The sequence below is a fragment of the Triturus cristatus genome, chromosome 2_2 (genome assembly GCF_964204655.1).
Source record: "Triturus cristatus chromosome 2_2, aTriCri1.1, whole genome shotgun sequence".
Lineage (NCBI taxonomy): Eukaryota > Metazoa > Chordata > Amphibia > Caudata > Salamandridae > Triturus > Triturus cristatus.
Genome location: NC_140582.1, coordinates 514051291 through 514078120, shown reverse-complemented (window position 1 = coordinate 514078120; position 26830 = coordinate 514051291). Strand labels below are relative to the sequence as shown.

General features: G+C 46.8%; 1 protein-coding gene across 4 annotated transcripts in view; it reads left to right on the top strand.

Annotated features, from left to right (window-relative positions):
* The window catches only part of PRMT9 (protein arginine methyltransferase 9), a 227033-nt gene that overhangs the window by 86154 nt on the left and 114049 nt on the right, over positions 1–26830 (top strand). For all 4 annotated transcript variants that reach the window (XM_085641632.1, XM_085641635.1, XM_085641633.1 and 1 more), the window contains one exon: positions 926–1028. In XM_085641632.1, the coding sequence (XP_085497758.1) occupies positions 926–1028 (103 nt within the window). The remainder of the gene's footprint in view (positions 1–925; positions 1029–26830) is intronic.

The following is a 26830-nucleotide window of genomic DNA, read 5'->3' as shown; positions in this document are numbered from 1 at the left end:
TCTAGCCACTCCTCCCCTGTCCTGTTGCAGGATCGCCCGCCCACCCCCAACCAAACCCTTCTTCTGCTTTCTCGCAGTGCGAGAAGCAGAAACATAAAATGGTATTTATAATACCATTTTATGTTACTGCTTCTCGCACTGCGCGAAAGTAGTGAGGCTACGCTCCTCCGCTCACATGGAGGAGCCGCCCCTGAAAGAAGTGTTACTTTTATGACTGATATGATGTTATTTCTTATAATTCCTTCTGTCAACAACTCCCCCTCCCCCCCACACATACTCCTCCAGTGTAGGGTAAATCTACAAGCCTTCATCTGTGAATTAAGTGTGTGGGCAGAGTTTACCTAGAAGTGAGCTCGGTCTGCTATGAAGAGTGTTTCGAATACGTGCAGTGGTAACTGTGTGCTTCCTTAATTTTTACAGTGGTTGGAAACCTTTTTCAGTTCCACACGGCAATGTGGGTAGATGTTAGCCTCAGTATTCTTAAGTGCCATGTTCATCAAAAAATGCAATTGTTCCAAATTGAAAATACAACAGCCTATCACAAATGGAATAAACAGGAATTTCATATCATGGCCACTCAAGGAAATAGGCTATAGCTATGTATTGAATACTTGTGAAGGGCAAACTGTACCTCTTCGTGTGTATAGGCCGTGATGGTGAATAGAGCACATGGGGGGGAGGCGGCTATTGCATATTTTGTCTCTTGCCTATTTGTTACTAAATGAGGAAGCTGTATATTTGCATAGTATTGCAAGCAACCACAATCCTATATTTTTTTTTCTTTCTTTCAATGTTCTTTTCCATTTACTGGCCCATAATGTGATGGAGGTCTCAAAATAAGTTGATGTTCCATTTAGAGCAAGAAGTATTCGTTAGACTGTACCACTGGGCCTTTTAATCTAAGACATTGCATATGACTTTGCAGAGTGTCGCTGGTTGTGACAGAGACCGTTGATGCAGGCTTATTTGGAGAAGGAATTGTTGAAAGCTTGATCCATGCATGGAAACATTTGCTTTTGCAACCAAAGGTAAGTGAATGTTTACCAATGAAGTGCAAATACAACTAGTGATTGTTGTGTAAGGCCATGTCTGATCGAAGACTGTTAGTTTAAAAACAGACATAAAAAAGTAGTTAATTGAGATCAAGATAAATCTAGGTTCTCTGAAGGGGAAGATCAATTGACTAGGTTGTAGGTTTGTAGCTCAAAAAGGTTTTATTTTTCAAGCTTGTTAATGAGGATTTCTGCAGGAAAGCATCATTCATTCCTGGTTGCGCATCAGAGTCTCTGGCTGTTGAGGTATTCAACTAAGCAAGCGTAGGTATTTATAGGTTTGTTTCAGAGCCAGGTGGGTGAAGTTAAAGGGTATATGACCGGTTGCACTAGGCATTTTGTTCTGTTAGTGGGGGCCTCCAGCTTATTGCAAAGCCATGCGCCCCATATCAGAAAATATTCCATTGTGTTGCAGTCTATGGATGCCAAGAAGATGTGTGGGATTGTAGAATTGATTTGTTTGGGGGGGGCAGAGCGTTTTTCCGCTCCTATAAGATTAGGGGTAACCTATTAATCTGGTCAGTCACAATGTATGTTTCACATGCAGTGCCATGCTATTATTCTTTGTCTTAGGAAACCCAATTTTTCCTCTTCTGTCCTGAGAACAACAAACTAATTGTCAAACCCTCTTGGCCCTCAAAAATCCTAAACTAATGGTAGAAAACTATTTATTTTTCTCCTTCTAAAGTAGCCACGCTTCTATGTTCCCGAAAGGATTTTTATTACAAAAAGCATGGAAGCACACTGATTTGTCTGTTTTGAAGACCGTTTAGTTAGACAAAGAACAAAATGAACATTATCAGCATGGTGGTATCCTTGGAGCTCAGTGTCTGATCCACTGCTACCTTTTCCTTTGCAAGATTTCAGCTCCAGAAGGGACAAGACAAGGTTTTTAATATCCAGTAACTCCAGAGAAATTCTTGTTTATTCTCTTAAGGCATCTTTCTCTGAAGCTGGATCACTTAATTATATCAGTTTTACTTTCCTTTAAAATGCAGGGTAACCAGCAAAAACCTTCTGCTGTAGGACAGTAGTAGCCTTTTTGGTAGATGTTCTCTTCCCTTGTGGCATGGAGCACTATAGCGATCGCAGAATTAATAGAAAATGTAAGACCCATCTGAGGATAACGTCACTTGAAACCAGTCGTGGATGGCATAACTGACGGGTGGGGGGGCGTCCGTGGGTTTGGGCGAGTGGTCGTGCAGGGAGGGGGTTAAATAATATATATATTTTTTTACCTTTCCCAGGTCCAGCGTTTTCCAGGCTCCGGTGCCAGCTCCTGCTTTCCTGCCTCAGCAGGAACAGGAAGCAGGCAGCCTCCCTCCCCTAAGCCAATCACAATGCTGCAATGGCAGCGTTGTGATTGGCTTGGACGCCGATCGTACAGGTGTCTATGGGGAGGACATTTTCTCCATGTAGGCTGCATGCAGCCTACATTGAGAACATGGAAGGTGCACATGACTGGTTTGGTCAGCCCCAGATAGCCGACCAAACAGTCAGGGCCCGCAACATTGGGCTAGCCACTCCTCCCCTGCCCTGTTGCAGGTCCGCCCGCCCGCCCCCAACCAAACCCTTCTTCTGCTTTCTCGCAGTGCGAGAAGCAGAAACATAAAATGGTATTTATAATACCAATTTATGTTTCTGCTTCTCGCACTGCGAGAAAGCAGTGGGGAGATGCTCCTCCGCCCACATTGAGGAGCCGCCCCTGCTGGAAACTATACTGTATCATGGATATGAGCAGTTTCTAGACAACTGGTGGGAGAATAAGTTAAAATGTTGTCATTGTCATGTCTCAACAGGAAAACTATTTAAAAGGTATGGAGTGAGTTTGTTGTGAGGAAGTACATCTGGGGTGACTAGGCAAATTCGTATGCCAGTAAGATGTTTTTACAGAATTGGTCATTTTTACTGCTGATTTTATTTTAAGTGTGTTTTAACAAGTTGCAATGCAGTTTGTACAGTGGGTGTATCAGAGTTTGACAAGTGAAAATATGGTTGTATATAGATTTTTTTAAAGCCCATTTTACAAAAGTCAGCATTTGCTCTCCGAGTAGACATTTGTCTTCATCATGAGGTTTAGACCCCCTTAAGCACAGGACGTTTGCTGCAGTGTTCAAATCCTGGGTCAATCATTGCAAATTGAACACTGATTTTGGTCATGCTGTACCTGTTTTGTGTGTGTGGGCAGCTTGCACTGCTGCTGCCTACATGTAACTGTTTTATTTTTGTTTGTTTATTAGGCAACCTTGAACTTCAGATGTCTTTTTGCTGCTAATCCTTGTCATAGGTGTGTTGCACTACTACTGTGTCTAATGTGCCTGTGTTGTGTTTACTAGGCAATATTGAAGAGCATCTCCATGTATCCATGTTGGGACAAAAGCAATCCACATGCCTTGTGAAAGCTGTGGTGCCTAACCTTTCTCTGTTACTGGAGAAACCAAAGGGTTTACCCTCCAATGAGCTTGGCAAGCATCCAGACGTATTCGAGGTGGTTCATATTGCTTTTGTTTTTTGTCAACATCAGAGGTGCTGTCCAGATGTCAGAGGGACACTGAAATTATACACCATTTCTGAGTGAAGATAGTGATTGTCCACTGAAACCTAGTTTAGGTAGCTAAGTTAGCAAGAATTACAGAAACTATTTAACTGCACCCAGGAGGCTTGCGTGGAGAGCAAAGGGAGGTGAGGAGTGGGAGGAGAGAGGATGGAGGCAAAGATAACTTCTCCAGCATTGGAGAAGCTTTTAAACATTTGAATCCAACAGACCCTCTAGTTGATTCTTGCATTCCTCCTTATCCAACAAGGGGTGTCGATATGCTGAAACCTTCACCCAGTACTTTTTGCGTCTGTTTTTCTTGGCACTGAGGAGAATTGCAAACCAGGAGAGAACACATTGGATTAGTGGTAAGATCTATGCTGGATTGCTGCCATCTTTCGAGAATGGAGACATCTACAGAATTGCCATGCTGATATGACATGGGAGACAAGAATGACTTAGCTGGCTCCCTGCAGAGGGCCCGAGTATACTTGCTAGAATTCGGAAGCTGGTCCCCAGGAAAATATCCTCAAGACATAGCTGAATTAAAGACCTGCCCGGGCACAGCATGACAGACCAAGCCTGCCCATGAGCAGCATGGTTGTGAGGATGTGCCTGCACCATCCTCGACCCATCCCATGCCTGGCTGCCTGTTTTCTCATTGCCAGAGGAACCCGTAAGTAACTGACTTTCACACCCCGGGTATGGAATCCTGTTGCATAGGGTGGATGAGGTCACCCCATATTTGGAATCTCTTTCTAGAGCTTACTCACACAGAGATGTTCAGACAGAGAGATTGTAGAGTGAAGTCACATTCACTATCTAATTATAAAGGATCAGTTGACAGTTGGAACTGGTGCCACCAGAGATGTCCATGGGTGCCCCAGGGACTATGGTTGCTCCTGGTGCTATGAGCGCCCATGACAATTCAGCAGCCTGGCCGCACCTACCTTATTCGGAGATATAGTCCCTTAAAGGATAAGGAATTCCTGAAATTCAAAAGTAGTAGCTGGTCCACCATTTCCCAACAGTTTAATAGACAAACCTAGTATAATTACCATTGATGCCAGTCTGAATGGTTTGGGGGCTTGTTGGAAATTTGCCTAGTTTGCAGGGCCACCCAGATTTCTTTTTGCCTAATGGTAAAGTGTTTGCTTCTCTTTTCAAACTGGTAAAATTGGTACATTCCTCATTGGCTTATTGAACTTATCTATATGTCCCTAGTATATAGTATCAAAGTGTACCCTGGGCCCGTAAGTTAAATTTCACAAGTGGACTGCAGCACTTGTGCCACCCCTTTCTGTGACAATGTAAACATAACTTCAGGCCTGTCACCAGTGGCCTGGCTCTGCAGGTGTGAACTGCAAATTCCACCTGCCAAAACAACCCCCTTTTTGACAGGACTAAATCTTCATTTTAAATCTTTCTAAATCACTTCTAAGTTGGCATCATTACCCATTAGGCGGAGTGAGTTGTAGTTAAAAGAAGGACATGTGAAAGGTTAATATTTAAGAGGTCCTTACTGTGCCTAGACTCACAAAGCTATTTTTACTGCAGCAAGTATGATACTAGGATGCAATATTAAATATGAGTACTGTATCCCTGGAACGGGACTAGCTAGAAACATATTTAAACCACTATCTTTAATAATTATTAAAAATCCCATTCAGTGGTGAAGTCAGGTTTTTTTCTAAATATCAAGGAAAAGTTACTTTTATAAAGTTACGTTGCCCTGCTTGAAGTCCCAGAAAACTAAATTTGCATTTTGCTCTACCACTTTCATCTAGCCAGTAATTAGTATTTAAATTAGAGTGAATGAGGTGTGAACTTGCTCCCAGGAGCAAACAATAGACTGACTTGAATGGGCAGGGATGACCTATCTGAACCTGTCATAATATGAAGGTGGGCTGGGAGGAACGTTTCTGAGATTAAAATGTCAAGCCCTGCTTTAGTGTCACATCCTGCTGTATTGGTCTGCTAGAGTTTGTCATTTGAGATATATAAAGGCCTCTCCTTTCACAGCAAATGTTAGCTGAGATTTACACAGGCCTTTCTTTTGTCCCCCCCCCCCTGCAAGTCGGGCCCCAATCACAGTGGGCCTATTTTTGACATTATAATGTCACAGCCTGTTTGACAAGTTTGCTGGGATTACATAGAACATTTGGGGTGCACATCAACCGATGAAGGTCGGAAGCCAAAACAATTCTTTTCTAACCCATGTCTGGTTGCTTTAAACTCAGCTTTGTTCTATCAGACTTCCTGTCTCTGAAGTTGTTAGGAGTACAGAGACTGCCTAAGATTGGATTTTAGTGTTGGAGTTGGGAGGACACTAGGATTACTTTTTATTTTCTTAAATAATCTTTATTATTAATTTCCATATTTCCGGTACAGTCACGTTAAGAAACAGCAAATCTCTGTATCAGTCCAACAAGCCGTTAGGGTGATTGAACATCATTCATTGACTATGGATGGGCATAACTTGCAGACTTGTACTCCACTGAATTCCGCTGAGGTACATAAAAACTCTCTAGAATTCTGCAGAGTTCCGCGCACCCCGATACTTGGAATCTCAACCTGCCTGCATGTGTGCACGGGTCCATACTGTGCCATACACATGGGGTCTGGAGCAGCGCACCAAGGCATGAGGCCACCATCTGAGGCATTTGCATCGATAACAGCAAGTAACATTAGGAGAGAGCTGAAGGCCTTTTCCTGTTTTAGTTCTCCTGCACCGGAGTTGGCTGCAGAGTTGTGCAAAATTAAACAGGGGCGGAGGTTCTTTCTCCTATCTGAAGAATGCACAATGTGCACCATTCCCAAAATGTGACTCTTACAAGAACCCTTGACCCCAGAAGTATTGAGTAATGAACCATTCGTGCTCTTCCCTACACAGTCTCGTTTTGCAGTTGTGGCAACAGCATACATAGAACTAAGAATAAATTAAGCCCTCAAGGAGTGGCGTCACACAGTAGTGCACTTCAAACCCTAACGCTACATTGACGTTTCCATGTCTGTGTGTTAAATCATGGGAAAAAGACTGCATGACGTCACTGAGCTGCATTTGCATGCACTTTATTTGTTGCTGGGATGTCCACCGCACACACTGCAGTCTATGCATTCACCACACAATAAAATCATGCACTATGACCGTCTTCAAGTCGTACCTTGTTATGCCACTACACTCGTGGTCTCTAGGCTTATTCCTACATAGGCCAGGTATGGGCAGAATGTCTTCTTTCTTCCCGGCTCCCATCAACTGATCTGCATTTGCCGCAGCTCCCAGGGACGCTGGATATATAATGGGAGGAGGCAGGAATGGTGCTTGAGGAGGTTTGGGGGTGGACGAGCAGGAAGGAAGGGGCTATCAGACTGCAAACTGAGCCATGAGAGCAAATCACTAGGGTCATCGTGTGACCTGAGGTGCTGTGGCTGGGGTGCCTGTCTCGATGTGCTTTATACAGTTGACCTCCGGGAAGAAGGCTCCAGTATCGCCCCAGTATGCAGGCGGTGGTGCAGGGGAAGCATCTGGTGGCTTTGTGTCACTGCGTTGGCTGTTTTCTGCTCTCTTGCGGTTGCTTTCTGAAGGGATCATACACAGCAGCGTAGAGACATTGGACTTGATAGCCAGTCACCACTTCAAAATTTTCTGCGGCACGCTAGGATTGGTTAAGATGTCCCCACTGTTCCAGTCCTTGGTTACCTTAAAATTAGTAGTACGTGTACGACACACTCCCAGGCTACACCCAGAATTAGGTTAGGCTTTGGGATTGGGTGTTATGAGACCTGGAAGTGCTAAAATTACGGCCAAATGACAATCGTTGAAAGACCTGCAACATGGGGTGGGCGGTAAACTCTGCCATCCGGCGGGATGCAAAGTTTTCGCCGAACTCTTGGAGCCCGGAGTTGCAAAACTCTGCAAACTTCACCGGCGGAGCGGAGTTTACCACCCACCCCTAACAGTGACCTGATACCCATGTCCAAGTTGATAAACTAGTGAATGGGATGTTAATACACATAAAAGCAAGAAGCTTTACATTCTTTAACCACCCAAACCGGTACTTTGATTGAGTCCTCACCCTGTAATAGGAGCAATTGCAGGAAGAAGGGGGGAAAAGCCAATAAGCAAGAAACAAATGTTAAACCCATCATAGGGAACAAGGGACCGATAATTTACTGGGGAAGGCCTAGAACTGATAGAAATGTGAGGGGAAGGCAGTTGAGGGGACTGTTTTATGGAGGGATAGAGGGGGCAAGTTTTAGGCCTCTACTGTGCTCAGCTCTGGTCAGTGTGTGATATGTATGTGGCACAACGTCATGTCAGTTAGTGGTAGTGGTGCGATCCTCATCTGATGATTCCTTAGCTGGGATAGAAAGTAGGTGGCAATCTGGAGTCATCTAGGGCCAGTCGTGCATGATCTGATACCATGCTTGTGCATGTTCAGGGCTGCGCCGTCCCTTCTGTGCTTGTAATATTAGCACCCTCACATTTCTCCAACTTAGTCAATTCTCGTCTCCAACCTTGTAGTGGAAGGCCCGTAGGTGATTTCCAGAACAATGTAATATGTTGGCGGGCCATTATTAAAGCGAGGTCCGCAAATTCTGAGGTGATGGTTTTAGTATGGGGTGTAAGAAACAGTCCCAGTATGCAGACAGTCTTATTCCAGTTGCGTCTAGTGGCCTCATTTATAAGTACCATCACTGTGTCCCAGTATGGCGTGAGAGTCGGGCAATCCCAAATCACATGGTAAAAGTCTGCCCTGTCTAGATACCTGGGACAGGCAGCCTTTTCCCCCGAAAACATTCTGTTGATTAGCTTAGGCGTGAAATATACTCTGCGAAGATAATAGTATTATATTAATTTAAAGTGAGCATTATGAGAGGTGCGAGGGGTATGCCTAAGGACATCAAACCAGTCTTTGTCTATTAATATCCGCCCTAAGTCTGCTGCCCGGTGGTCTCGGAGAGGGGAGAATTTGTGTCCAACTTGGGAGATTACTTATCTATAGTGAAGTGTGATTGCTCTTTTCTGCCCTGCTGTAGTGCAGATAGTTTTAAGATAAATGTTCTCAGAGGAATCCAGCCCTTCTGTACTCCACATCCAATTGATAGCAGCTGCCACTGCTCCATAGAGAAGGAAATGATGGTGTGCTGGGTGTCTAACTCAGTCACCAGGTCTGGTAACCCTGCAATTGGCCACCATAAAATACCTCTCCAACCGTCGCCATACCTCTTTGCTCCCAGTCAAGTAGTCCAGTCTCCTGTGTGTGTGAGGTAGAGCAGAATTGACCGGAGGAGGTCTTTAGCAATGGAAACCACACATTTTTAAGGGAGGGCAACAAGGGTCCCTCGAGACTTACTCGGCGTAGAGAATGTGGCATAACTAGTAATGCTGCCAGGGTGGCGCGACACTAGGATTACTGTAGCACACTCCCACAAACACCACCAGTACCCTGATCCCGAGTTTAGTGTGGAGGAAAACTTCGGCCTTCTTGAAAATGCCCAAAATGGGTAAGGTTAGCCCCAGGAACATTTACCACATTGGTTAGGGCATCCCCAAGGGTCATTCCCACCCACAAGCTCATGCCTAGCATAAATGTGGCAACTCCAGGCATCCACTTCAGAACACTCTGACCTGTGGAGGACCAGAACCTGCTGCCTGACGCCTGAGAAGAACCTAGAAGACTCGCCCTGCTCTCATTCTTGTACACAGGACAAAGACGTGGACTCCAAGGGTCACAAGGCTAATTTCCTGTTGTATCTACAGGGACACAACATGCTGATTTTCATGCAACTGCTCAGCTTCCCAGTGGCGACTGGACATCAACTGGACCCTTCTGTTGCCTCTGTCTGCCATCCTTTACGTCTTGAAGTGCCTCCCCTGAGGTCCTGTGGGCTTTAGAAGTGTACTGCGGTGGATTGAGACTTAAAGGACTAAAGCCAGAAGGTAAATTGTTTGACCAGGACGAATCTGGCTAGTGTATCCATTCCGTGCTGCATTGTGGTCCACATAAAATTGCACCTAGTTCCTTTTCTACTGCAACCATTGAATACCATTGGCACTTAGTGCTTCTTAGTGCCATTTCTGCTTAAAAATGTAAAGATTCTTATCCCTGCTTCCCCTTATTGGATTATTGTCATGTTGAGGTAACTTTTAAAAAAAACAATTTTTTAAAATGATTTTTCATTTCGATATTTTTCACGGTTTTAGTACTCCATAAATACCATACACATTGCTTCTAAGTTCAGCCTGTCTGATCTGTCCTATAGCTACAATTGGTTAAGCTAGAGCCACTTTTATCCAAAGTTCTGAGACTGTAGTCTAATATATTTAGCATAGCCGTTTCCGTGCTACACCCTTTTCAGAATTCTGACCGGAAGGTGTTGGAAAAGGAAGGTTAGTTACAGGTCTGAAGTTCTTGAGGTCATTAGGATCCACTTCAGTATTTTTAAGAATGAGAGTCGCTTGGAATATTTGGAGGGAGTCAGGCATACAGCCTGACTAGAGGGAAGCATGGATGAATTTGGTCCAGAATGGCGAGATGATGTGATTTAGGCTCAGTACTAGGGAGGATGGGAGGGGATGAATAGTATGGTATGTGGATTTCAAGTTTGCAATTATCTTGGGGGGCGTGGCCTGGCGCTCGGCAAGATGGCCGTGCAGTAGTGTTGCTCCGCCGGCCGCCAAAACTATCCTTTCAAAATCCTTCCCCTACCGGGCTGTTTTTGGCCGGTGACTGCGTGGCGGCGATTGCTGATACCGTGGACGACCTGGCGGCGTGCTTATTGTAGGCGTAGCTCCTCTCGGCGATGGAGAGCGACTCCCGGGCCAGTCAGGCTCCGACTGCAATGGCGGCCGTGATGTGCTGAGACCTCCGAGAGCTCCTGGCGGCGACCGCAGTGTCGGCGGCGGCGATCTGGGGGCCCGGGGAGCCGCGAGGACGACAGCAGCGGAGCAGCGGGGCGCATGCTGATCAGCGGACCGGACAACACGAGGGCAGCGGTGAGCAAAGACGATCGCTGAGACGCGGGTGGCGCTCTTGGTCACGCGAGCCGCCGTCGTCTGCCTGGGCTCGCGAGGGCTGGGCTCCGCGTGTGGAGGGACCGGCGCTGTGGACTGCTGGGGCCAAAATGACAGCGCGATGCGGGGATTGACCCCGGGGCTCCTCATGCATGTGGGTCCCTCCCAGGCCCGGAGTGCTGGCTGACCTAGGTCCTGCTTACGGGCGGTGTGGCAGGCTGCTTATTCAGGAAGATACCGGCTGTGTGAGTCGAGCGCTGTAAACGCTGCCTATTGAGAGGTTCTTTTGCTTCTCCCGTGTGATACCTGCGCCTAGTGCTGGAGCTGGACTGAGGGAGAGTGTGAACACGGCCTCTGTCTGTTGCAAAGGAGGTGAGCAGGGGACACTGCATTTTCTCCGCTGCAGATCACTGGACATAGGGGGCAAAGAGTCGCAGCTATGTGCCTTTGAGATACGGGGGCGTTCCTTTGTGTGTAGAGTGACGGCGGGGTGCGGGACTGGTGACAACAACGCATTGGCATCAACCTTATGACCCGAGGCCCTCTTCGGGCGTGGCACGTGTTCGTCTCACCCCTGCACCCGGCATAGGTGGTGGCGTTTCTCATCTGGGCAGGACTCTGTCTCCTCAGTGCACCATGGGCAAGCCTGATAAGTCCCAATCTCAACTAACTTTTGAACAGCTGGCAAATCTTCGCAGAAGGTAGTCTCTGATTCGGAGCTGGAATCGTCAGATCAGGCCCCCACAGCGCTTGAAAAGTCACTGTCCGCTATACAGGCCGGTGGGATGGCTATGGGTGGGGAGACCATTATATTTTCACGGCGGCCCCCTCCCTACTCGACCGTGGAGTGGACTTTGCCGCTATGCCCCCAATGGGTGTACCCCACCTGATGTACGTCATCATCTTGGTTCTATTGGGAGGGGTTATAATGAGGGGAAATGTCTTTGGCAAATTGGGGTTGCTAAAGTGGGCGGGGGGAGGGGGTGTTGTTAATTTTTATTTTTTCTATTGCAGGTACAGTGGTCAAATTTCAAATCTAGAATGCGGTCTGAATCGTCATTGGTGTATCCTGACTGTAAGTCAGCATTCGGAGAACTGGTTGATTTGCCTATATAGATAATAGGGGAAAGGTATAACTGCATAACTTGGAATGTACGCGGGTTGAACACCCCAAAAAAAGTCAGACAGGTGTTGGTGCACTTAGATAGGCACGATGTGAAGATTGCTCATTTACAGGAGACACATTTGCGCAAACTAGTAGAAGACAGGATAGCACATAGATTGGCATCTTTCCGATTGGCCTCTTCGTTCTCCACTTATTCCAGGGGCGTGCTTATCCTTATTAAAAAGGGACTTTCATTCCAGCCGATACATACCTGTACAGACACGGAGGGGCGGTAGGCCATGGTACAGGGCAAGTTGGGGATGACTGTGGTGACGTTGTTAAACATGTATGGTCCTGTGGTGGATGATCCGGCACCCTTTCTGCAAATGTTTAATGCTCTGCGTGAATGGCCTGAATCTGCAGTCCTATGGGGAGGTGACCTAAACACACATCTCAATCCACAAGTGGATAAATCCACCCCCTCGGGCACGCGCACGATTAAGGTTAGCCAATATATAAGGGATGCCATGGTGGAAATGGGGCTGATTGACGTATGGTGCTTATGTAACGAGGGGACATTGGAGGGCACACATATCACACCTGCGTTTAATAGTTGGTCTAGACTAGACTATTGGCTGCTGAATACCGAGGCTAGTGGGTGGGTGGAGAGGGTACATACGATCCCACGTACATTATCTGACCATAATCCTGTCATCCTCACCATCTGCATCCCTATGAATCCACATCGCCCTTATACATGGCGGTTTAGGGCGGAAGCATTACTTGATCGAATATATAACGATGCTATCAGAACAGCTATTGTACAATACTTCCAATTGAATGTGGGCTCAGTGGATAGACAGGCCACGTTATGGGAAGCATTTAAAGTGACTATAAGGGGGGCGTGTATAGGCACCACAGCGGGGATCCTAAATGACATTGGAGGTCAGTTATCCAAAACGGAAAGAGCTTTGGAGGTGCTTGAGCGACAAAATTCGAAATCGCCTTCCTCGGACATGCTGGCGTGCATACAGGACGCTTTAGCAGAATATAACAAACTAGCTGACACGGAGACGCGATATATAGGTAGAAGGCGAGTGGCCCGGGCGTATGGGAAAGGGGGGAGACCGGGCAGAAACCTGGCTGAAAAGTTGCGTGCTAGAACAGACAGTCCCTTAATCAACCACATTATTGACACTCATGGCACGGCACATTACACAACAGATGCAATAATGGATCAATTTCAGCAGTTTTATTCATCTATGTATACTACACGGGGTGGAATGGATGCTGAGGCTATGGACGAATACCTAATAGATACGGCCTGTGTGTGGCTCTCGGACGCCCATAGAGAATATTTGAGCCAGCCCATTGATGAAACTGACGTAAGAAAGGCTATTCTGTCACTCCCTAATAATAAGGCTCCTGGACCCGATGGCCTTACGGCAGAGTTCTACAAAGCTTATGCAGACCTCTTGGTCCCCTATCTACTGGAGATGTATGCGGCAGCCCATGAGACTGGGATACTTCCTACGTCCCTACGACAGGCCTTGATCATTACTCTCCTGAAAAAAGACAAATTGCCTACACGTTGTGACTCTTATCGCCCCCTTTCGTTAATAAACCTAGATGCCAAAATATTGGCAAAGATCTTAGCTGCAAGAATCCAGCCTCTGATGCCTCTTCTGGTTCTCCCGGACCAATCTGGGTTCATTCCGGAGCGCTCCACTTCCCATAACTTGTGCACTATTTAAAAAAAAAAAAATGTAAATTGTATTTATTAGAAACAGAAACATAGGGCATCAACATTACACATGATTTATACATTATTATGTTTTTGCAGCACCAATACACTTTAACCGTTATGACATCAATATGTGGACCAAGCTCCAGTGAACTTCTAACAGCAGTCCCGCCCACCGCCCCCATCCCTTGTCCTCCCACATCTCTATTCTTACCGTTGTACATTGTCTAATCCTGGTGGGTCACAAATGTATCCTCTAAATTTATTCCAGTCTCCCCAGATTCTTGTCCATTTCTGGGGGCATCCTCGGTGCACATACACCGCCCTTTCTGCTACCATGTCTTCGTCCATGTCCCTACACCAATCTCTCAGTGTAGGTACCTCATTCGATCCCCACCATGCAATATTCCTCTTAGCCACCACGGTTTCCATCGTTACCCAGTCTTGCGCGGGGTGGGTTAGATCAGTCGGCTCCCATATGTTTAAGAGGCATTGTTTCGGTTCCGGAAGCACTGAGTCCGCCACGGTTTGTGACACAGTCCTCATTATCTTGATCCAGTATTGCCGAATCTTCGGACATTCCCATATCGTGTGGTAGAAGGTACCCTGCTCCCCACAACCCCTCAGACAAAATTGGTGTGCAGCCATCCCTATTTTAAAGAGGTCACTCTAGTGTAATATGTACGATGAAGTATTTTCAATTGTATCAATCGCAAGCGTGCCGGTATTGCCACCTCCCGAGGGGATGACAGCGCCTCCTGCCATTCATGAGGTCACTATTTTTTTTTTTTGCCATGTTCCACGTTCTCAACCCCAACTTGTCTGCTGCTGCGGTAATGCTAGATGCCGCTAAGGCATTTGACTCCATAGAATGAAAGTATATGTTCCACATACTGCATAGAATGGGCTTTCCCTTTGTACTGACACGCTGGATACAGGTTTTATATACAGACGCGTCGGCGAGAGTGCGAGTTAGTGGCCTTACTTTGGAACCCTTTAGTATTGAACGCGGTACTAGACAGGGCTGTCCCCTGTCCCCCCTCCTTTTTGCTCTCATTCTGGAACCTTTGGCCTGTAAAATCCGGCAATGTCATAGAGCAGCCGCTCTTAATTTTAATAACCATCTGGTGGGGATCTCCATGTACGCGGACGATATGGTTTTGTTCGTCCGTGACCCTCAGATTCATCTATCTCCGATTATACGGGAATATATTAAATTTGGTCTTTTTTCTGGTCTCCAGATTAACTGGGAAAAATCGGTCATCATTCCACTAACGCAGTCTACGTCTCCACCCCAGTTAGAATACCCATTATTATGGTCTGAAGATCCAGTTAAATATCTGGGCGTTTGGGTACACCGCAATCCTGATATTGTGGTTAAAGAGAACTATGGCCAAGCATATAGCACTCTGGTGCAACAAGTGGATAGATGGTCTCATCTTCCTTTATCACTGGCGGATCGAATCGCAGTAATTAAAATGGTCATACTGCCTAGGTTTTTGTATCTGTTTTGCAACATTCCAATAAAGCTGAACAAGCACTTTTTCAAAACAGTGCAAACTCAATTATTGTGCTTAGTATGGGGGATAAGCAGCCTAGAATTAGTTGGCTCACATTGTCGCTTACATATGACACGGGTGGGTTTGCTGCTCCCGAGTTGTATGTTTATTATCTCTGCGCACAGGCCCAATATGCTTATTATTGGTTTAGATCTCATGACTACATTCCACACGTGGCAGTAGAAGACTGGGACGCTTACCCTGTATCTCTGCTGAGCATCCTCACGCACACACGTAGACAGACGCCCAGAACAGAGATTAACACGATTGATGCTACTGTCACGGCTTGGCAGGCGATTGGCTTGGCAGGCGATTCGCATAAACTACCTTTATATGCTCCTGCGTTACCGCTCGCAGGACACGCGGCTTTGTCGGTTACTCAGGAAAGAGGGCCCATAACTGAGCTGAAGGAAGCTGGCATAACGCATAAGAGCGATCTTTACCCGGGGGGTAGATATCTCGCGGACGAAGACCTCCAATACATACGAAACCCCACTCCGCTATTTCGATACACTTGCTACCGATTGAAGCGCGCGGTAAACGAACATTATGCGGAGTTCCCTGTAGAGCCCGATACACTTAAGTCGCTTCAGCTGTTACTGGTAGCCCCAACCAAGAAAAAACTAATTACTAAGTTATATAAAGCAGTACAGGATGAAACGGTTCGTGGACCAGACAAAAGCTTGGAGAGATGGAATGCTATAGTGACTCCCTCGATTACTGCAAAAGAATGGGAACAGATTTGTATGCTGACGGGTCGCCTGTCCCCGAATGGGAATTTGAGAATTATTCATTTTAAATTCCTTCATCAGGTGTACCATACTCCTGTTAGGCTACGTAGGATGGGACTTCGGGATACTGACCAGTGCCGCCGATGTGGGCGAGACGGTGCTGATTTCCTCCATCTTGCTTGGCAGTGTGCTCCAGTGTTCCATTACTGGGAGACCGTTACCACACGAATACATACTATGACAGGTCAAATACTGCAATGCACGCCTTTGGTATGCCTTCTTGGGCATGTCCCTCACTTGAAGGCTGTCATGTGGAGGTTTGTACGTGTGGCCCTCTTGCTTGCCAAGAGGCAAGTGCTGTTCACGTGGGAAAGCAAAATGGCTCCGAAGGTTGATGAATGGGTTAAGGATCTGGTGTACTGCCATGAGCAGTTGGACCTCTATGCTGAGGAGCTGCCAATGTCCTCTCGACCCAGGGACATTTGGGCCCCATTGAGAGACTACTTGCTAGCAAAGTCTAATAATGATCCTCAGTGAGGATGTGTGATATGATGTATTATGGCTGTGGTACCCCACACGCACCCGAAAAGGACAAAACTACAACATGTAAAGGACAAATCAGATGTGCATGTAACATATTCTGACCATGAAAATGTACCTGATATTGATTATTGCTTTTGTTTTCTGTTTTTGCCATTGTATCTGCATTGTTTATTCTTTTTTATCTTTTGTTATGCTGGTGTTGCTTATGCAAAGAGATGTTTGGTATATCTATGCGCTGTAATAAATGCATAAACCTTAATTAAAAAAACAATTAAAAAAAAACCAAGTTTGCAATTATCTTGTGGACAGCGCAGAGTGAAACTCTGAGCTACAAACCACTTAAGGCCAAATGGCACTGTTATGATAAAATTAATTGCAAGCACATGGATTAGCAGGTTAAAAAACAATGTGATTCCAGGTGGAGATGCAGAGCTGATCTCTAAATACCTAGGCCTTAAAGCCCCTTGTACCTATGGTTATTTTTGGGGGATGTCATGGGAAGCGCAGGGGGAAGGTATAGGGGATGTTTGTGTTGATTGTTCATACAGTGGGCTCTGTATGTGATAATATATTGTGGCAACCCTTACGATATATAAACTGTATCTCAAAATTTCTCTGTACCTTTATAAAGGATTGTTTCATTGGTATAATTGCTTTTATTGGTTTCCAAGTAGGGATTCAGTACAGTTTTGACAAAAAAAAAATGTAATTGATTTTGTTGAATCAAGTGAAATGTAACCACACCTGTCTCATAACAGCCTAGAGTTCTGTTGGTGTCCTGGTCATATAAAGATGTTTGGTTGATTTCTTCTTGTTTCAGGGGTTAGGGTGGCGGTACATGGTGGTGGATGGATGGGATGGGGATATCCACTGTGTGTTACTTCAGCCTTTTCTATTGCCTATATTTCACACCTAGATTATATTGTTTCCATTCTGACCACCTTCCTGGTTGTGCTTATTCACAGGCTCCATATTTTCTAATATTTCTTCGGTCATCCCCTACCCTTCTGTCAGCATGCAACAAACCATATTGATCCTCCAGTTGACAGGTTTTTTAAAATGTATAAATATCTGAGTTTACCAAAAATCTAGCCCACATCCTTGTGTGTAATCAGAAGCTCCATGTTGCTTAACATAGTATTTTATCTTGGTACATACTTGTCAGACCATATTCTCATCCGCACTAATTTTGCATTTGGTGATAGCGTGGTCTCTAGAACCATATTCATACATCCTGTGGTGATCTTCCCAGGATTTCTTCGATTTGTCACATAACCATATTGTGTAGTAGAATTCTCCCACCCAGCCGCATTACCACCCCTTCAGAGTTAACTCTATATTTCCGGTCATTTTTTACCTTTTTATCATCTGTGTATATATAATGCAATTGGTAGACAATTTTTTACTGTACCTATCTGAATTCTGCCTGTGTGGCTACCTTGCTGATGTGTTGAAGGGCTTTCTCCAGTCACACCTCCTTTTTTCACGGGTTAGACACCAGCTGAGCAATTAATTTGTTTAGGTTGATGGGGGCATTATTGATAAGTGTTTTAAAAGGCCTAGTCTTTGCTTCCTTCAAAGGTCTCTCGGATAATACGCTATATTTTGATGGAGTCTCAGATACAATTTGTCACCTCCTTTTTTTTTTTTTTTTTTTTGATAATCAATGTTATTGAGTTAAAATCACACCAAAACAGTACATTGGTAGCAGAATCAAATGCACTAAGACGACAGTCGACAGCCACACAACTAGGGACAAAGGAGCATAAGGCATACAGCAGTGTAAAATAATGCCCGTAGGGGACATGAAGCCTACACATCCACAACCCTCTTAGGGAACTAGGTTGAACCATTTGCCCCACACCTTCTGGAAAAGTTCAGGACAACCACGGGCTTCAAAGAGGGATTCCTCTTGGGTCCCACACCAGTCCACCCCCCGTTTCCACCGCCTGACACTAGGAGGCTTGGCCAGGGACCAGAGTGCCGTAATGTCCCGCTTCGCCACCACCGTGCCGAGAAAGTGCTTATGGGCCCGGGAACCGTCTGGGCCATCAAACACCCCCAGGAGCAAACGCACCGGGTCATGTGGGACCTCCCACCCCAGGGTCAAGGAAGTTCCAGCTCCAACCCTGCCGAAAATGCCGCCAGGACCGGACATAGCCAGACCATGTGGTAGAAGTCAGCAGGAACATGATCGCATCGTGCGCAATTGGGGGAGGACCGCAGGCGGGCACTGTAGAGACGCGCAGGGGTGAGGTACGCCACGTGCAATTAATAGAGTTGGACTAACCTTAGCTTAGAGGAGGTCGTCAACGTTTTAGGAGCCATAAGGGCGTCCCTCCAGTCTGCGTCCTCCAAGGGGCCCAACCACCCCTCCCAACGGCCATGCAGGGCCTGTTATTCACCAATGAGTGGTAGATCCGAGACACCCCACCTCTGCCCAAATTCCCCATCATCACTTGGGCTTCTAGAGGGCTGAATTCCGAGAGAGAGATGGGAGACGGAATGTGTACGCGTAGGGCATGTCTTTGTCACCCCTTTCTTATATGGGTCAGTAAGGCATGGTGCAAATTGTATGAAACAGAATATTTTTGCGTGCTCCATTTTCTAGTGTGCTGCAAGTTGCTCAAAGGCCTGCAAGTCATCTGTTCCAGGACCATCTCCTAAGTCTCAGCCTCGGAAGACTTGCAAGCAGCCTAGCTCTTGGTCTCGTGCTTGTCCATGTTGGGGTATATCCTTTTAATTTTCCTTTCCAACCCATCTTTTTGTGATCTCTCTCCACATCCATCCCAATTACTGTTCGTATGCCTCATTATGGATTTCAGCTACATAAGTCTGTGCTGTGCTGTCAGGTAACCAGTGTTGTCCCCCCCCCCCCCCCCCCCCCCATTGTGTCTTTTGGCTGGGATCCAGGTTTCTTACTGTGATAAACTGTTGTTGAGAACAACTAATTGTGTTGCCCATTAGTACTTTTATAGGTCCGGTAATGGAGTTCCTACATCATATAATTTGCGCATCAGATTATCCTTTCTATGTCCCGATGAAATGACTTGGGGTAGGACATGAAACTAGTCTACCGTATAGCTATTCACGCCTAGAGTTTTCCTGCACATACTCAAATTTTAGCATGCCACTTTAGGGTTGGGAAATACATTTGTTCTGGACCCACTAATCTGGTATTTTTAACCGTTTTTTTCTCACTTCAAATAAAACCCACTCCATTCTAAGACAACGTAGGTGGTTAGGTGTATAGGGACACCCCTATTTTCCAATCTAGTGCTCCCGCGTATTCTTTGGTAGCAGCACGCCCCTGTCTGTAGAGGGCAGGGATGGACCCTATGATGAAGCATGCCACCAAGGGGTAACCCGGGTGGGTGAGGGTTATTTGAAAGAATTTTTTTTTTTTTTTTAAGTTCTTGCAAGGGTTATTTCTCTGACACTGAAGGGACCCTTTTTTGGCTATTTGCATGGTATTGTGGGGGCCAAGTCCCTACTTTACCTATCAGTACTCTCCCCCTTGTGTTTTGATGCCAACACTTCAAACCAGGACGTGTTGGCAGCCATCTTGTGACTCGGTTGAACCGAATCACAAGAAAAAAGAAAAAAAAAAAAAAGAAAAGGGTGCAAGGTAGAAACACCCTGACCCTTAGGCCTGTTCATTTTTTTGGGGGCGGGAGTCGTGAAGGATCCGCAAATTTGACCACATTTTTCTTTTTTAAACGAAGTGCGGACTCCCACACTTCGTTTAATTAAGCCCCCGGGTGGCCCAGGTCCCGTGGGCAATAACAAATAATGCGGGGTACCTCCACCTCCCCAGGGCTAATTGATTGAAATGTGGGGTGCCTCTCGGCGCACTGCTGGTAGGGGAATGAGGTCCTCCTGACGGAATCAGGACTAAAGTGGACTTCTTCCCCCAAGCGCCAGCGCGCCAGGAGGCACGTTTGCAGAGTGGTGAAGAAATAGGGCATGGTCTCTGACTTTCTTTCAGCAGTCCAGTTGAGTAAGCCTTACTGGAGGTAACAGGATGGCTAGTTGGCCCCCAAGTACCCTCAAGAGCCAAGGGGACTTCATCCCCCAAAAAGTAGTGCACCAGGAGGCACGTTTGTAAAGTCGAGGAGAAAGAGGGTGTGGCCACTGAAATCATTACAACAAACCCACTGTGTGGGATTTGCTGGAGGGAACAGGAGGGGTAGTTGGCCCCCAAGGGCCCTTAATAGCCAAGGGGGCTTCATCCTCCTACTAGTAGTGTGTCAGGTGGTGCTAGGAGGGATTGTTGGCCCCCAAGGACGTCCTTTAGGTAACTCAATGGAGGCTCTACAGGAGCAGTTACAATCCCTTGCCCATAAAGCTCCCCCTCCACCATACCATCTTTTCACCTGGTGGTAGTGTTCACCCTTTAGCAGCTAGGGTGGTGAATAACAATTTGTCGCGATCATCAGATCAGAGTAGAGACATTTGATTACTGCTCCTGCCTCAAACTGTTCCCTGCCTACTAAAAAGGCTTCTTATAAAAGAGGCAAATAAAGCCTCTGTTGAGCAGGAGGCGGGTGTATTTGCCCTGGTGCATCATAGACTACTATGTCTAGGCCAGGTGCTGTGATGCACCTGGCCTAGACCCTGGTGTCCATAGGCAGAACAACACCTCCTATAGCCTAAGACCAGTGAAGTCACTATTCGCCATCCCCCAGCCTGTATGCCTTATGCTTTAGTATTGGCCAATGTAAGTCACCTTAAACAATCTGAATCAGAATCGTATGAACAACTAAAAAATAAGGTGATATTCTGGCTAGCTGGTAGATTGCATAATTTCTCTAGACAGCGCCTGCTCGAGGAGATCATAATGACTAGCAGGGTGCGTGGATTGGGCGCACCTTAAATACTCTGAAGGGGGATTGTATTGTGATTAACTTTTCAAATAATTATAGGGCAGGTCTCATTTTGTGTGAGCCAGTATCTACATTACTCCCCCGCTTGTTTTCTTTTTATAAACAATTGAGAAGGGACTACACACGACGGAGGGAGTCCAAACCAACCCAGGAGTTCGGTTCTAGTTCCACCCACTCGCAATACCACCTGATTCCACTAAATAATAGGTTTGAACCTTTGAGTGGGCTGAACGATCTACACTGACTGAGTAGACACAGTAATTATAATATGTTTGCCAGCACAACTGCCACAATGAGGGAGTTAAAAGTCCTGAGCTGGAATATAGCAATTGTGCAAGGAAAATTGGGCGACCTTGGCTGCTTAAATGCCCACGATATTATTAAGCTCCAGGAAACTCGGGATTCAAAGGGGGATTTATATGAAGATGGTTATACATCTTTTAGTACTGAGGGGATTCTCTCAATAAGTGGGCGGCCAGAGGGGGCCTTGTTAACCTTGTCTAATTAAATTTGAATTGTAACCCTACTCTGGTTCCTACTAATTCTCAGTTTTTATGTGTATTTTATGGCCTTTGAGTTTCATTTCAATATTTTATGTATCAATGTTTATAATGCCATATACATGGGAGAGATGCTTCATATGTAATAGGTGACCTTTTTAAAATATTTAAAGTTTATACTGTTTCTCAGTCACTTAATCATATAGCCCTAATGATAACAGGAGATTTTAAACTCCATCTGTGTAACAATTGTTATCTGTATGACCCTGCGAATGACTACGGGGCTGATGTTGATCAGGTGCCAGTCGAGCATACTGCACAAGGGAATCTTTTTAATGATCTGGTTGCAGATTATAATCTAGTTAATTTACTCTGCAGGAGTGATTTAGATCAGATGGACACTACCCCAACCTTGGAAGGCCAAGTGGAGGGCTTGTTTATTAATTACATTTATGTTTTTAAGAGTTTTTATTGAATTTTGTCTAGTCTTAAACTGAATGGAATGTCCATAGCGACCATATTCCACTGTCTACAAATTTTCAGTGGAGGAAAATGCTGGTGGCCAGTCATGCTGTTCATAAAGCCATGACTACCTCCAAAGACAATGGGCGAAGGTTCAAATGGGAGCAGATTATTTCTGAGACTTTTAATGCTGATGTGATAAGGTCTTGTCAGGCAGAATTCAACACATGCCCGGATGAGGAAGCCCAACCTGACTCTATTCTTAAGGCTTTTTTAAAAAATATTTATTTTTATTAAACAAACATGAATCGACATTACATGATACAGTATCAACAGACTATAAGTTGCTGTATTACAATCTATTTTGGCAAGTGCGTAACTAAGACTCTGTAGTTGGTGACATAATCATGGTGATGGTGGATCGTCAGATGTATGCGTGATCGGGGGGTACAAATATTACCTCGAAATATATTCCAATCATTCCATACACGGGACCACTTCTTGGGGGATCCCCTTGCCACATATACTGTCTTTTCTCAGAACATACACCAGTCCATGTCCCTCTTCCATGCTGCCACAGTCGGTGCCTGCGCCCCCCTCCCCCCCCACATCTGTGCAATGTTATGCTTTGCAATCATCAGTCCCAGCGTAACCTATATGATTTGCTTGCTGTTCAAGTCAGTGGGTTCCCACACATTGAGGAGACATCTTTTGACTTCTAGGTGGATGTCAAGAGTGAGTACCTCACCGAGAGTGTCGTGTATTTTCGTCCAGTATCTCTGGATGTGTGGACATTCCCAGAGTATGTTCAGAAATGCTCCCTCCCCTCCACAGCGCCTCCTGCATTTTCAATCCTCTGCCCTCCCCATTTTCACTAGCCCAGGCCCTGTAATGTAAATGCGGTGTAATATATTTAGTTGTACCAGACGTAATCTGGCTGAGATGGCTACTTCCCTTGGGGAGGCCACTGCCGCCACCCAGTCCTCGTCGTCCAGGATTATGCCGTCCCTTTCCCATTTCTCCCGTCCCTTTCCCATTTCTCCCTTAAGTGTTGAAGGGGATCGCTGAAGTTGTGTATCAGCTTTTTATATGTAAGTGAAATGGTTTTTGTCGGAAGGTAGCCGTCCAATATTCTGTATTTGAGGGGCGAGGACTCTGGGGGGGTATCGCCTTTCTGGTGGAGCGTCTGTAGTGCGTGTCAAGCCTGCAAGTATCTAAAGTACTCTGTGGCTGCCATGTCGTGTTCCTGCTGCAAGGAGGGAAATTATGTAACCTCCCCTTAAACCCAGAGGTTGCCAACCTTTGAGATACCTATGAAGTCCCACTTGTCAAAGCCCTTTGATTTCCACAAATTCCCAAGTAGTTCTGAATCCCATAAAGGGGTGGCCAGTGTTACCTTATGGTCCCACCCCAGGCTTCTGTTATCTGCATGCCAGACTTGCGCCGAGTGCTTAGTCGGCCCTGTCCGATGTCGTTCCCCAGTCATGGATTACAAGGCCCTATTGTAGTTCCCTCCCGGCAGTAGCCACCTATCCATTGCGTAGCCTGGCTCATCAGCTCGTCTATACGTTCCATGGTTGATGGCGGCCAGGTGTGCTGCTCAATAATATTTTTTGAGGTCAGGAAGGCCTATACCCCCATCATACTAAGCAAGGTTAAGTTTGGCTAGTGCAATACGTGGTCTCCCATTCCACATCAGACGTCTCTGCAGGGTTTCAATTTGTCCGAAATAGCTTGCAGGTACCAGGTCCGAGGAATTTTGCAAGACAGAGGAAGCGTGGCACGGACATCATTTTAAATAGGGATGCCCTGCCCAGCAGGGAGAGAGGAAGTGCTTTCCAGCGCTCAGTATCCCGCTTCAGTCTCTGCAGGGGCGGGAGGAGATTGTGGGAAAATCTAGCCACTGGATCAGATGCTATATAGATACCCAGGTCCTTAAAACCGGTCGTGGTGACTTGCACTGTACATCCCCTAGGGAGATCAGGCAGAGGGCCGTTAAGGACGTACAGTACAGATTTACTCCAGTTAATCGAGTATCAAGAGTACCTGCCAAAAATTGCAAAAATGTCTAGAACAGATGTGAGGGATGCCCTTGGAGAGGCTAGATACAGGAGTATGTCGTCCTCCTACAATGAATTGTGGTTTTCCCATGTGTCTGCCTATCTCTATCCTCGTATCACTGGATCCCTCCGCACCCACGATGCCAAGCTCTCCAAGGCCAATGCGAAGAGGAGGGGAGAGAGTGGGCAGCCTTGGCGAGCCCCCCTACTCAGAGTGAATACTTCTGACTTTTTATTATTCACAACTGCTTGTGCTAGGGGGTTTGAATAAAGGAGAAGCACCCTTTGGACATATTCTTAAGGCTTTTAATGTAAGTTGTTTCTTCATCAACTCAGCCCTTACAAAGCCGGCCGTGGTTGGCTCGTCCAAGTACTGTAGATGGTTCGATAGGAACGGTACTAAGGCGAGAAAGGAGCTTTTGATGACAATCTAAAAAAACACTGCGGGACAAGGAAAAGATCAGGCGATGTAGGACCGCATATAGAGTTGCGTTTCGGTATATGAAGCTGCAGCTAAAGAATGACTTGTAGAAAGAATTAATGAAGGCAAGTAACCAGAAGAACGGTACCACCTTTTGGAGGACTCTGAATCATTCCTTTTTCAAAGATGACCAGCTCTCCGATCAAGCCAATACTGTTCCTGCCCAGGCGTGGGTGGATAATTTTTCTGCTCTATATGATCTACTTGTCCCTCTGACACCGCGCGTTACAGTAGCTGACAGGCTCACAATAAGCTGAGCAGAAATAACTAAAGCCATACTTTCCTAGTGAACCTGTGAGCCCCAGTTATTACTATGCGTGTTAACGCAGCTATCTGTGGCCCTTTACCTGAAACTAGGCATCAGTCAGTAATTGTACCGGTGTTCAAAAAGGGTGATAGGATTGGGGGCGTGGCCAGCAGCCGATCTAAATGGCCGCCGCTTAGAGGAGCTCCGACGGCGGAGTAACTTTCCCCCAAATATCCGGCGTATAATCCGGTCATTTATCCTGGCCTGGAGGCAGACGTGCCTTGAGGAGTTGCTGGGGCTTTGATTGCACATATTCCGCAGCGCGCTCGGCAGAGCGCACGAAGCAAAGCGGCCTACGCAAGCGGCTGCGACCGGGGACTGGCCTAGACCTGGGGCCCGGAGTAGAGGCTCGCGGCCCGGAGTGATGGTGACGATAGGGCGGTCCTCGGCGCAAATTTAATAACGGGTGCGGGAGCGGCGCCTCTGGACCTGTGGCTGCCTGGCGCTCGATGGACCCCCCCCAGGCCCTCCCCCCCGGCGGCACGGTGAAGCGGACATACCAAGGGGGCACAAATGGAGGAGACGCCGGCCCGGCCTGCAGACCAGAGTGCCTTGGGGGGGGGGGGGGGAAGGAAATTCGAGAGGCCAAGCGAAGAGGCTGAGCCTGGGAACACATACCTTTAGGTGCGTCGCAGCAACCCCATAGAACAGCAAGCATGCATGGAGAGGAGTGCTCAGGTGTAGCGGGCCGCCTGCTCAGCCGGCGGGAACCTGGGTACCACAGGGAGGAGTGACCCACTTGGTGGTGTGCAAAAACTAAGCAGTGGCGGCTCATATCTCGGGTAAACCGGTGCTACAGCAGGAGGCTGAGCACAAACACCGGCCACTGGTCGACGGGCAGCAGGGGACGGGGTCAGGGCCCTGGGGGAATAACTTAGGGCGGCAACTCCCTGCACAGCAGCTATTTGGATACCAACTCCCATTGAAAGAAGACCGGGTGGTGATTGTGGACATAAAGCCGGTCGTCGGCCGGCTGTTTATGAAACCGTGGAAGCTGGGGCACATCTGGTGGTTCGCCAAGTCTAGGTAAATACCCCCTCACTGCCCATATAATCTGACAAGACGGGAAAGCCGACAGGCCGCGCAGATCGGGAGGTCTTGCGGCAGGCGGCGGTGACTACCGCTCAACCCAACCTACGCAGATTCGAAATGGGGGGCAAAGGACAGCGCACAAACTCGCAGCTCAAGCTGGATAAGTTTGCCTATGCCAAAGAAACTCCTGCGCAGTCGAATCGTACAGCGGTCACAGACACAGCCCCTGTGGGGGACGGAGTAAGCAAAGTGACATTGGATGACATTATGGATGCGCTCACTAAGGTACAGTCAACGGTGGGTTCCATCCCCACTGATGTTTCGTTCCTAAGAGCCGACTTTCAAAAAATGACTGCCAGGGTTACCGAGGTGGAACAGGTGACAAAATCTTTATCTACAGACTCGGCCATGCTAATCCGCAAGGTCAAACAAATGGAAGCCGAAAATAAAATGATGGCGACGAAGCTGGACGACCAAGAAGGGCGCTTGCGCCGCAATAATGTTTGAATCACGGGTATTCCCGAGAGTGAAGGGAGTCCAGCCATGGACCTATACATTGAAGATCTTATTAAAACCAGACTTCAGCCCAGAGGCCTCTCGACCTTCTTTTCTGTTGAAAGAGCACATAGGGTGCCGGGGGGAAGATCCAAACCTGGTGCGCCCCCCAGACCAGTACTGGCCCGTATTTTTTATTTCCACGCGAGTGGCCCCGCCGCTACGCATTAACAATTCAACGATATCTTTCTTCCCAGACTTTACGGCGGCGGTCACCAAACGTCGCAGACGCTTTCTTGAAATAAAGCAGGAACTTAGA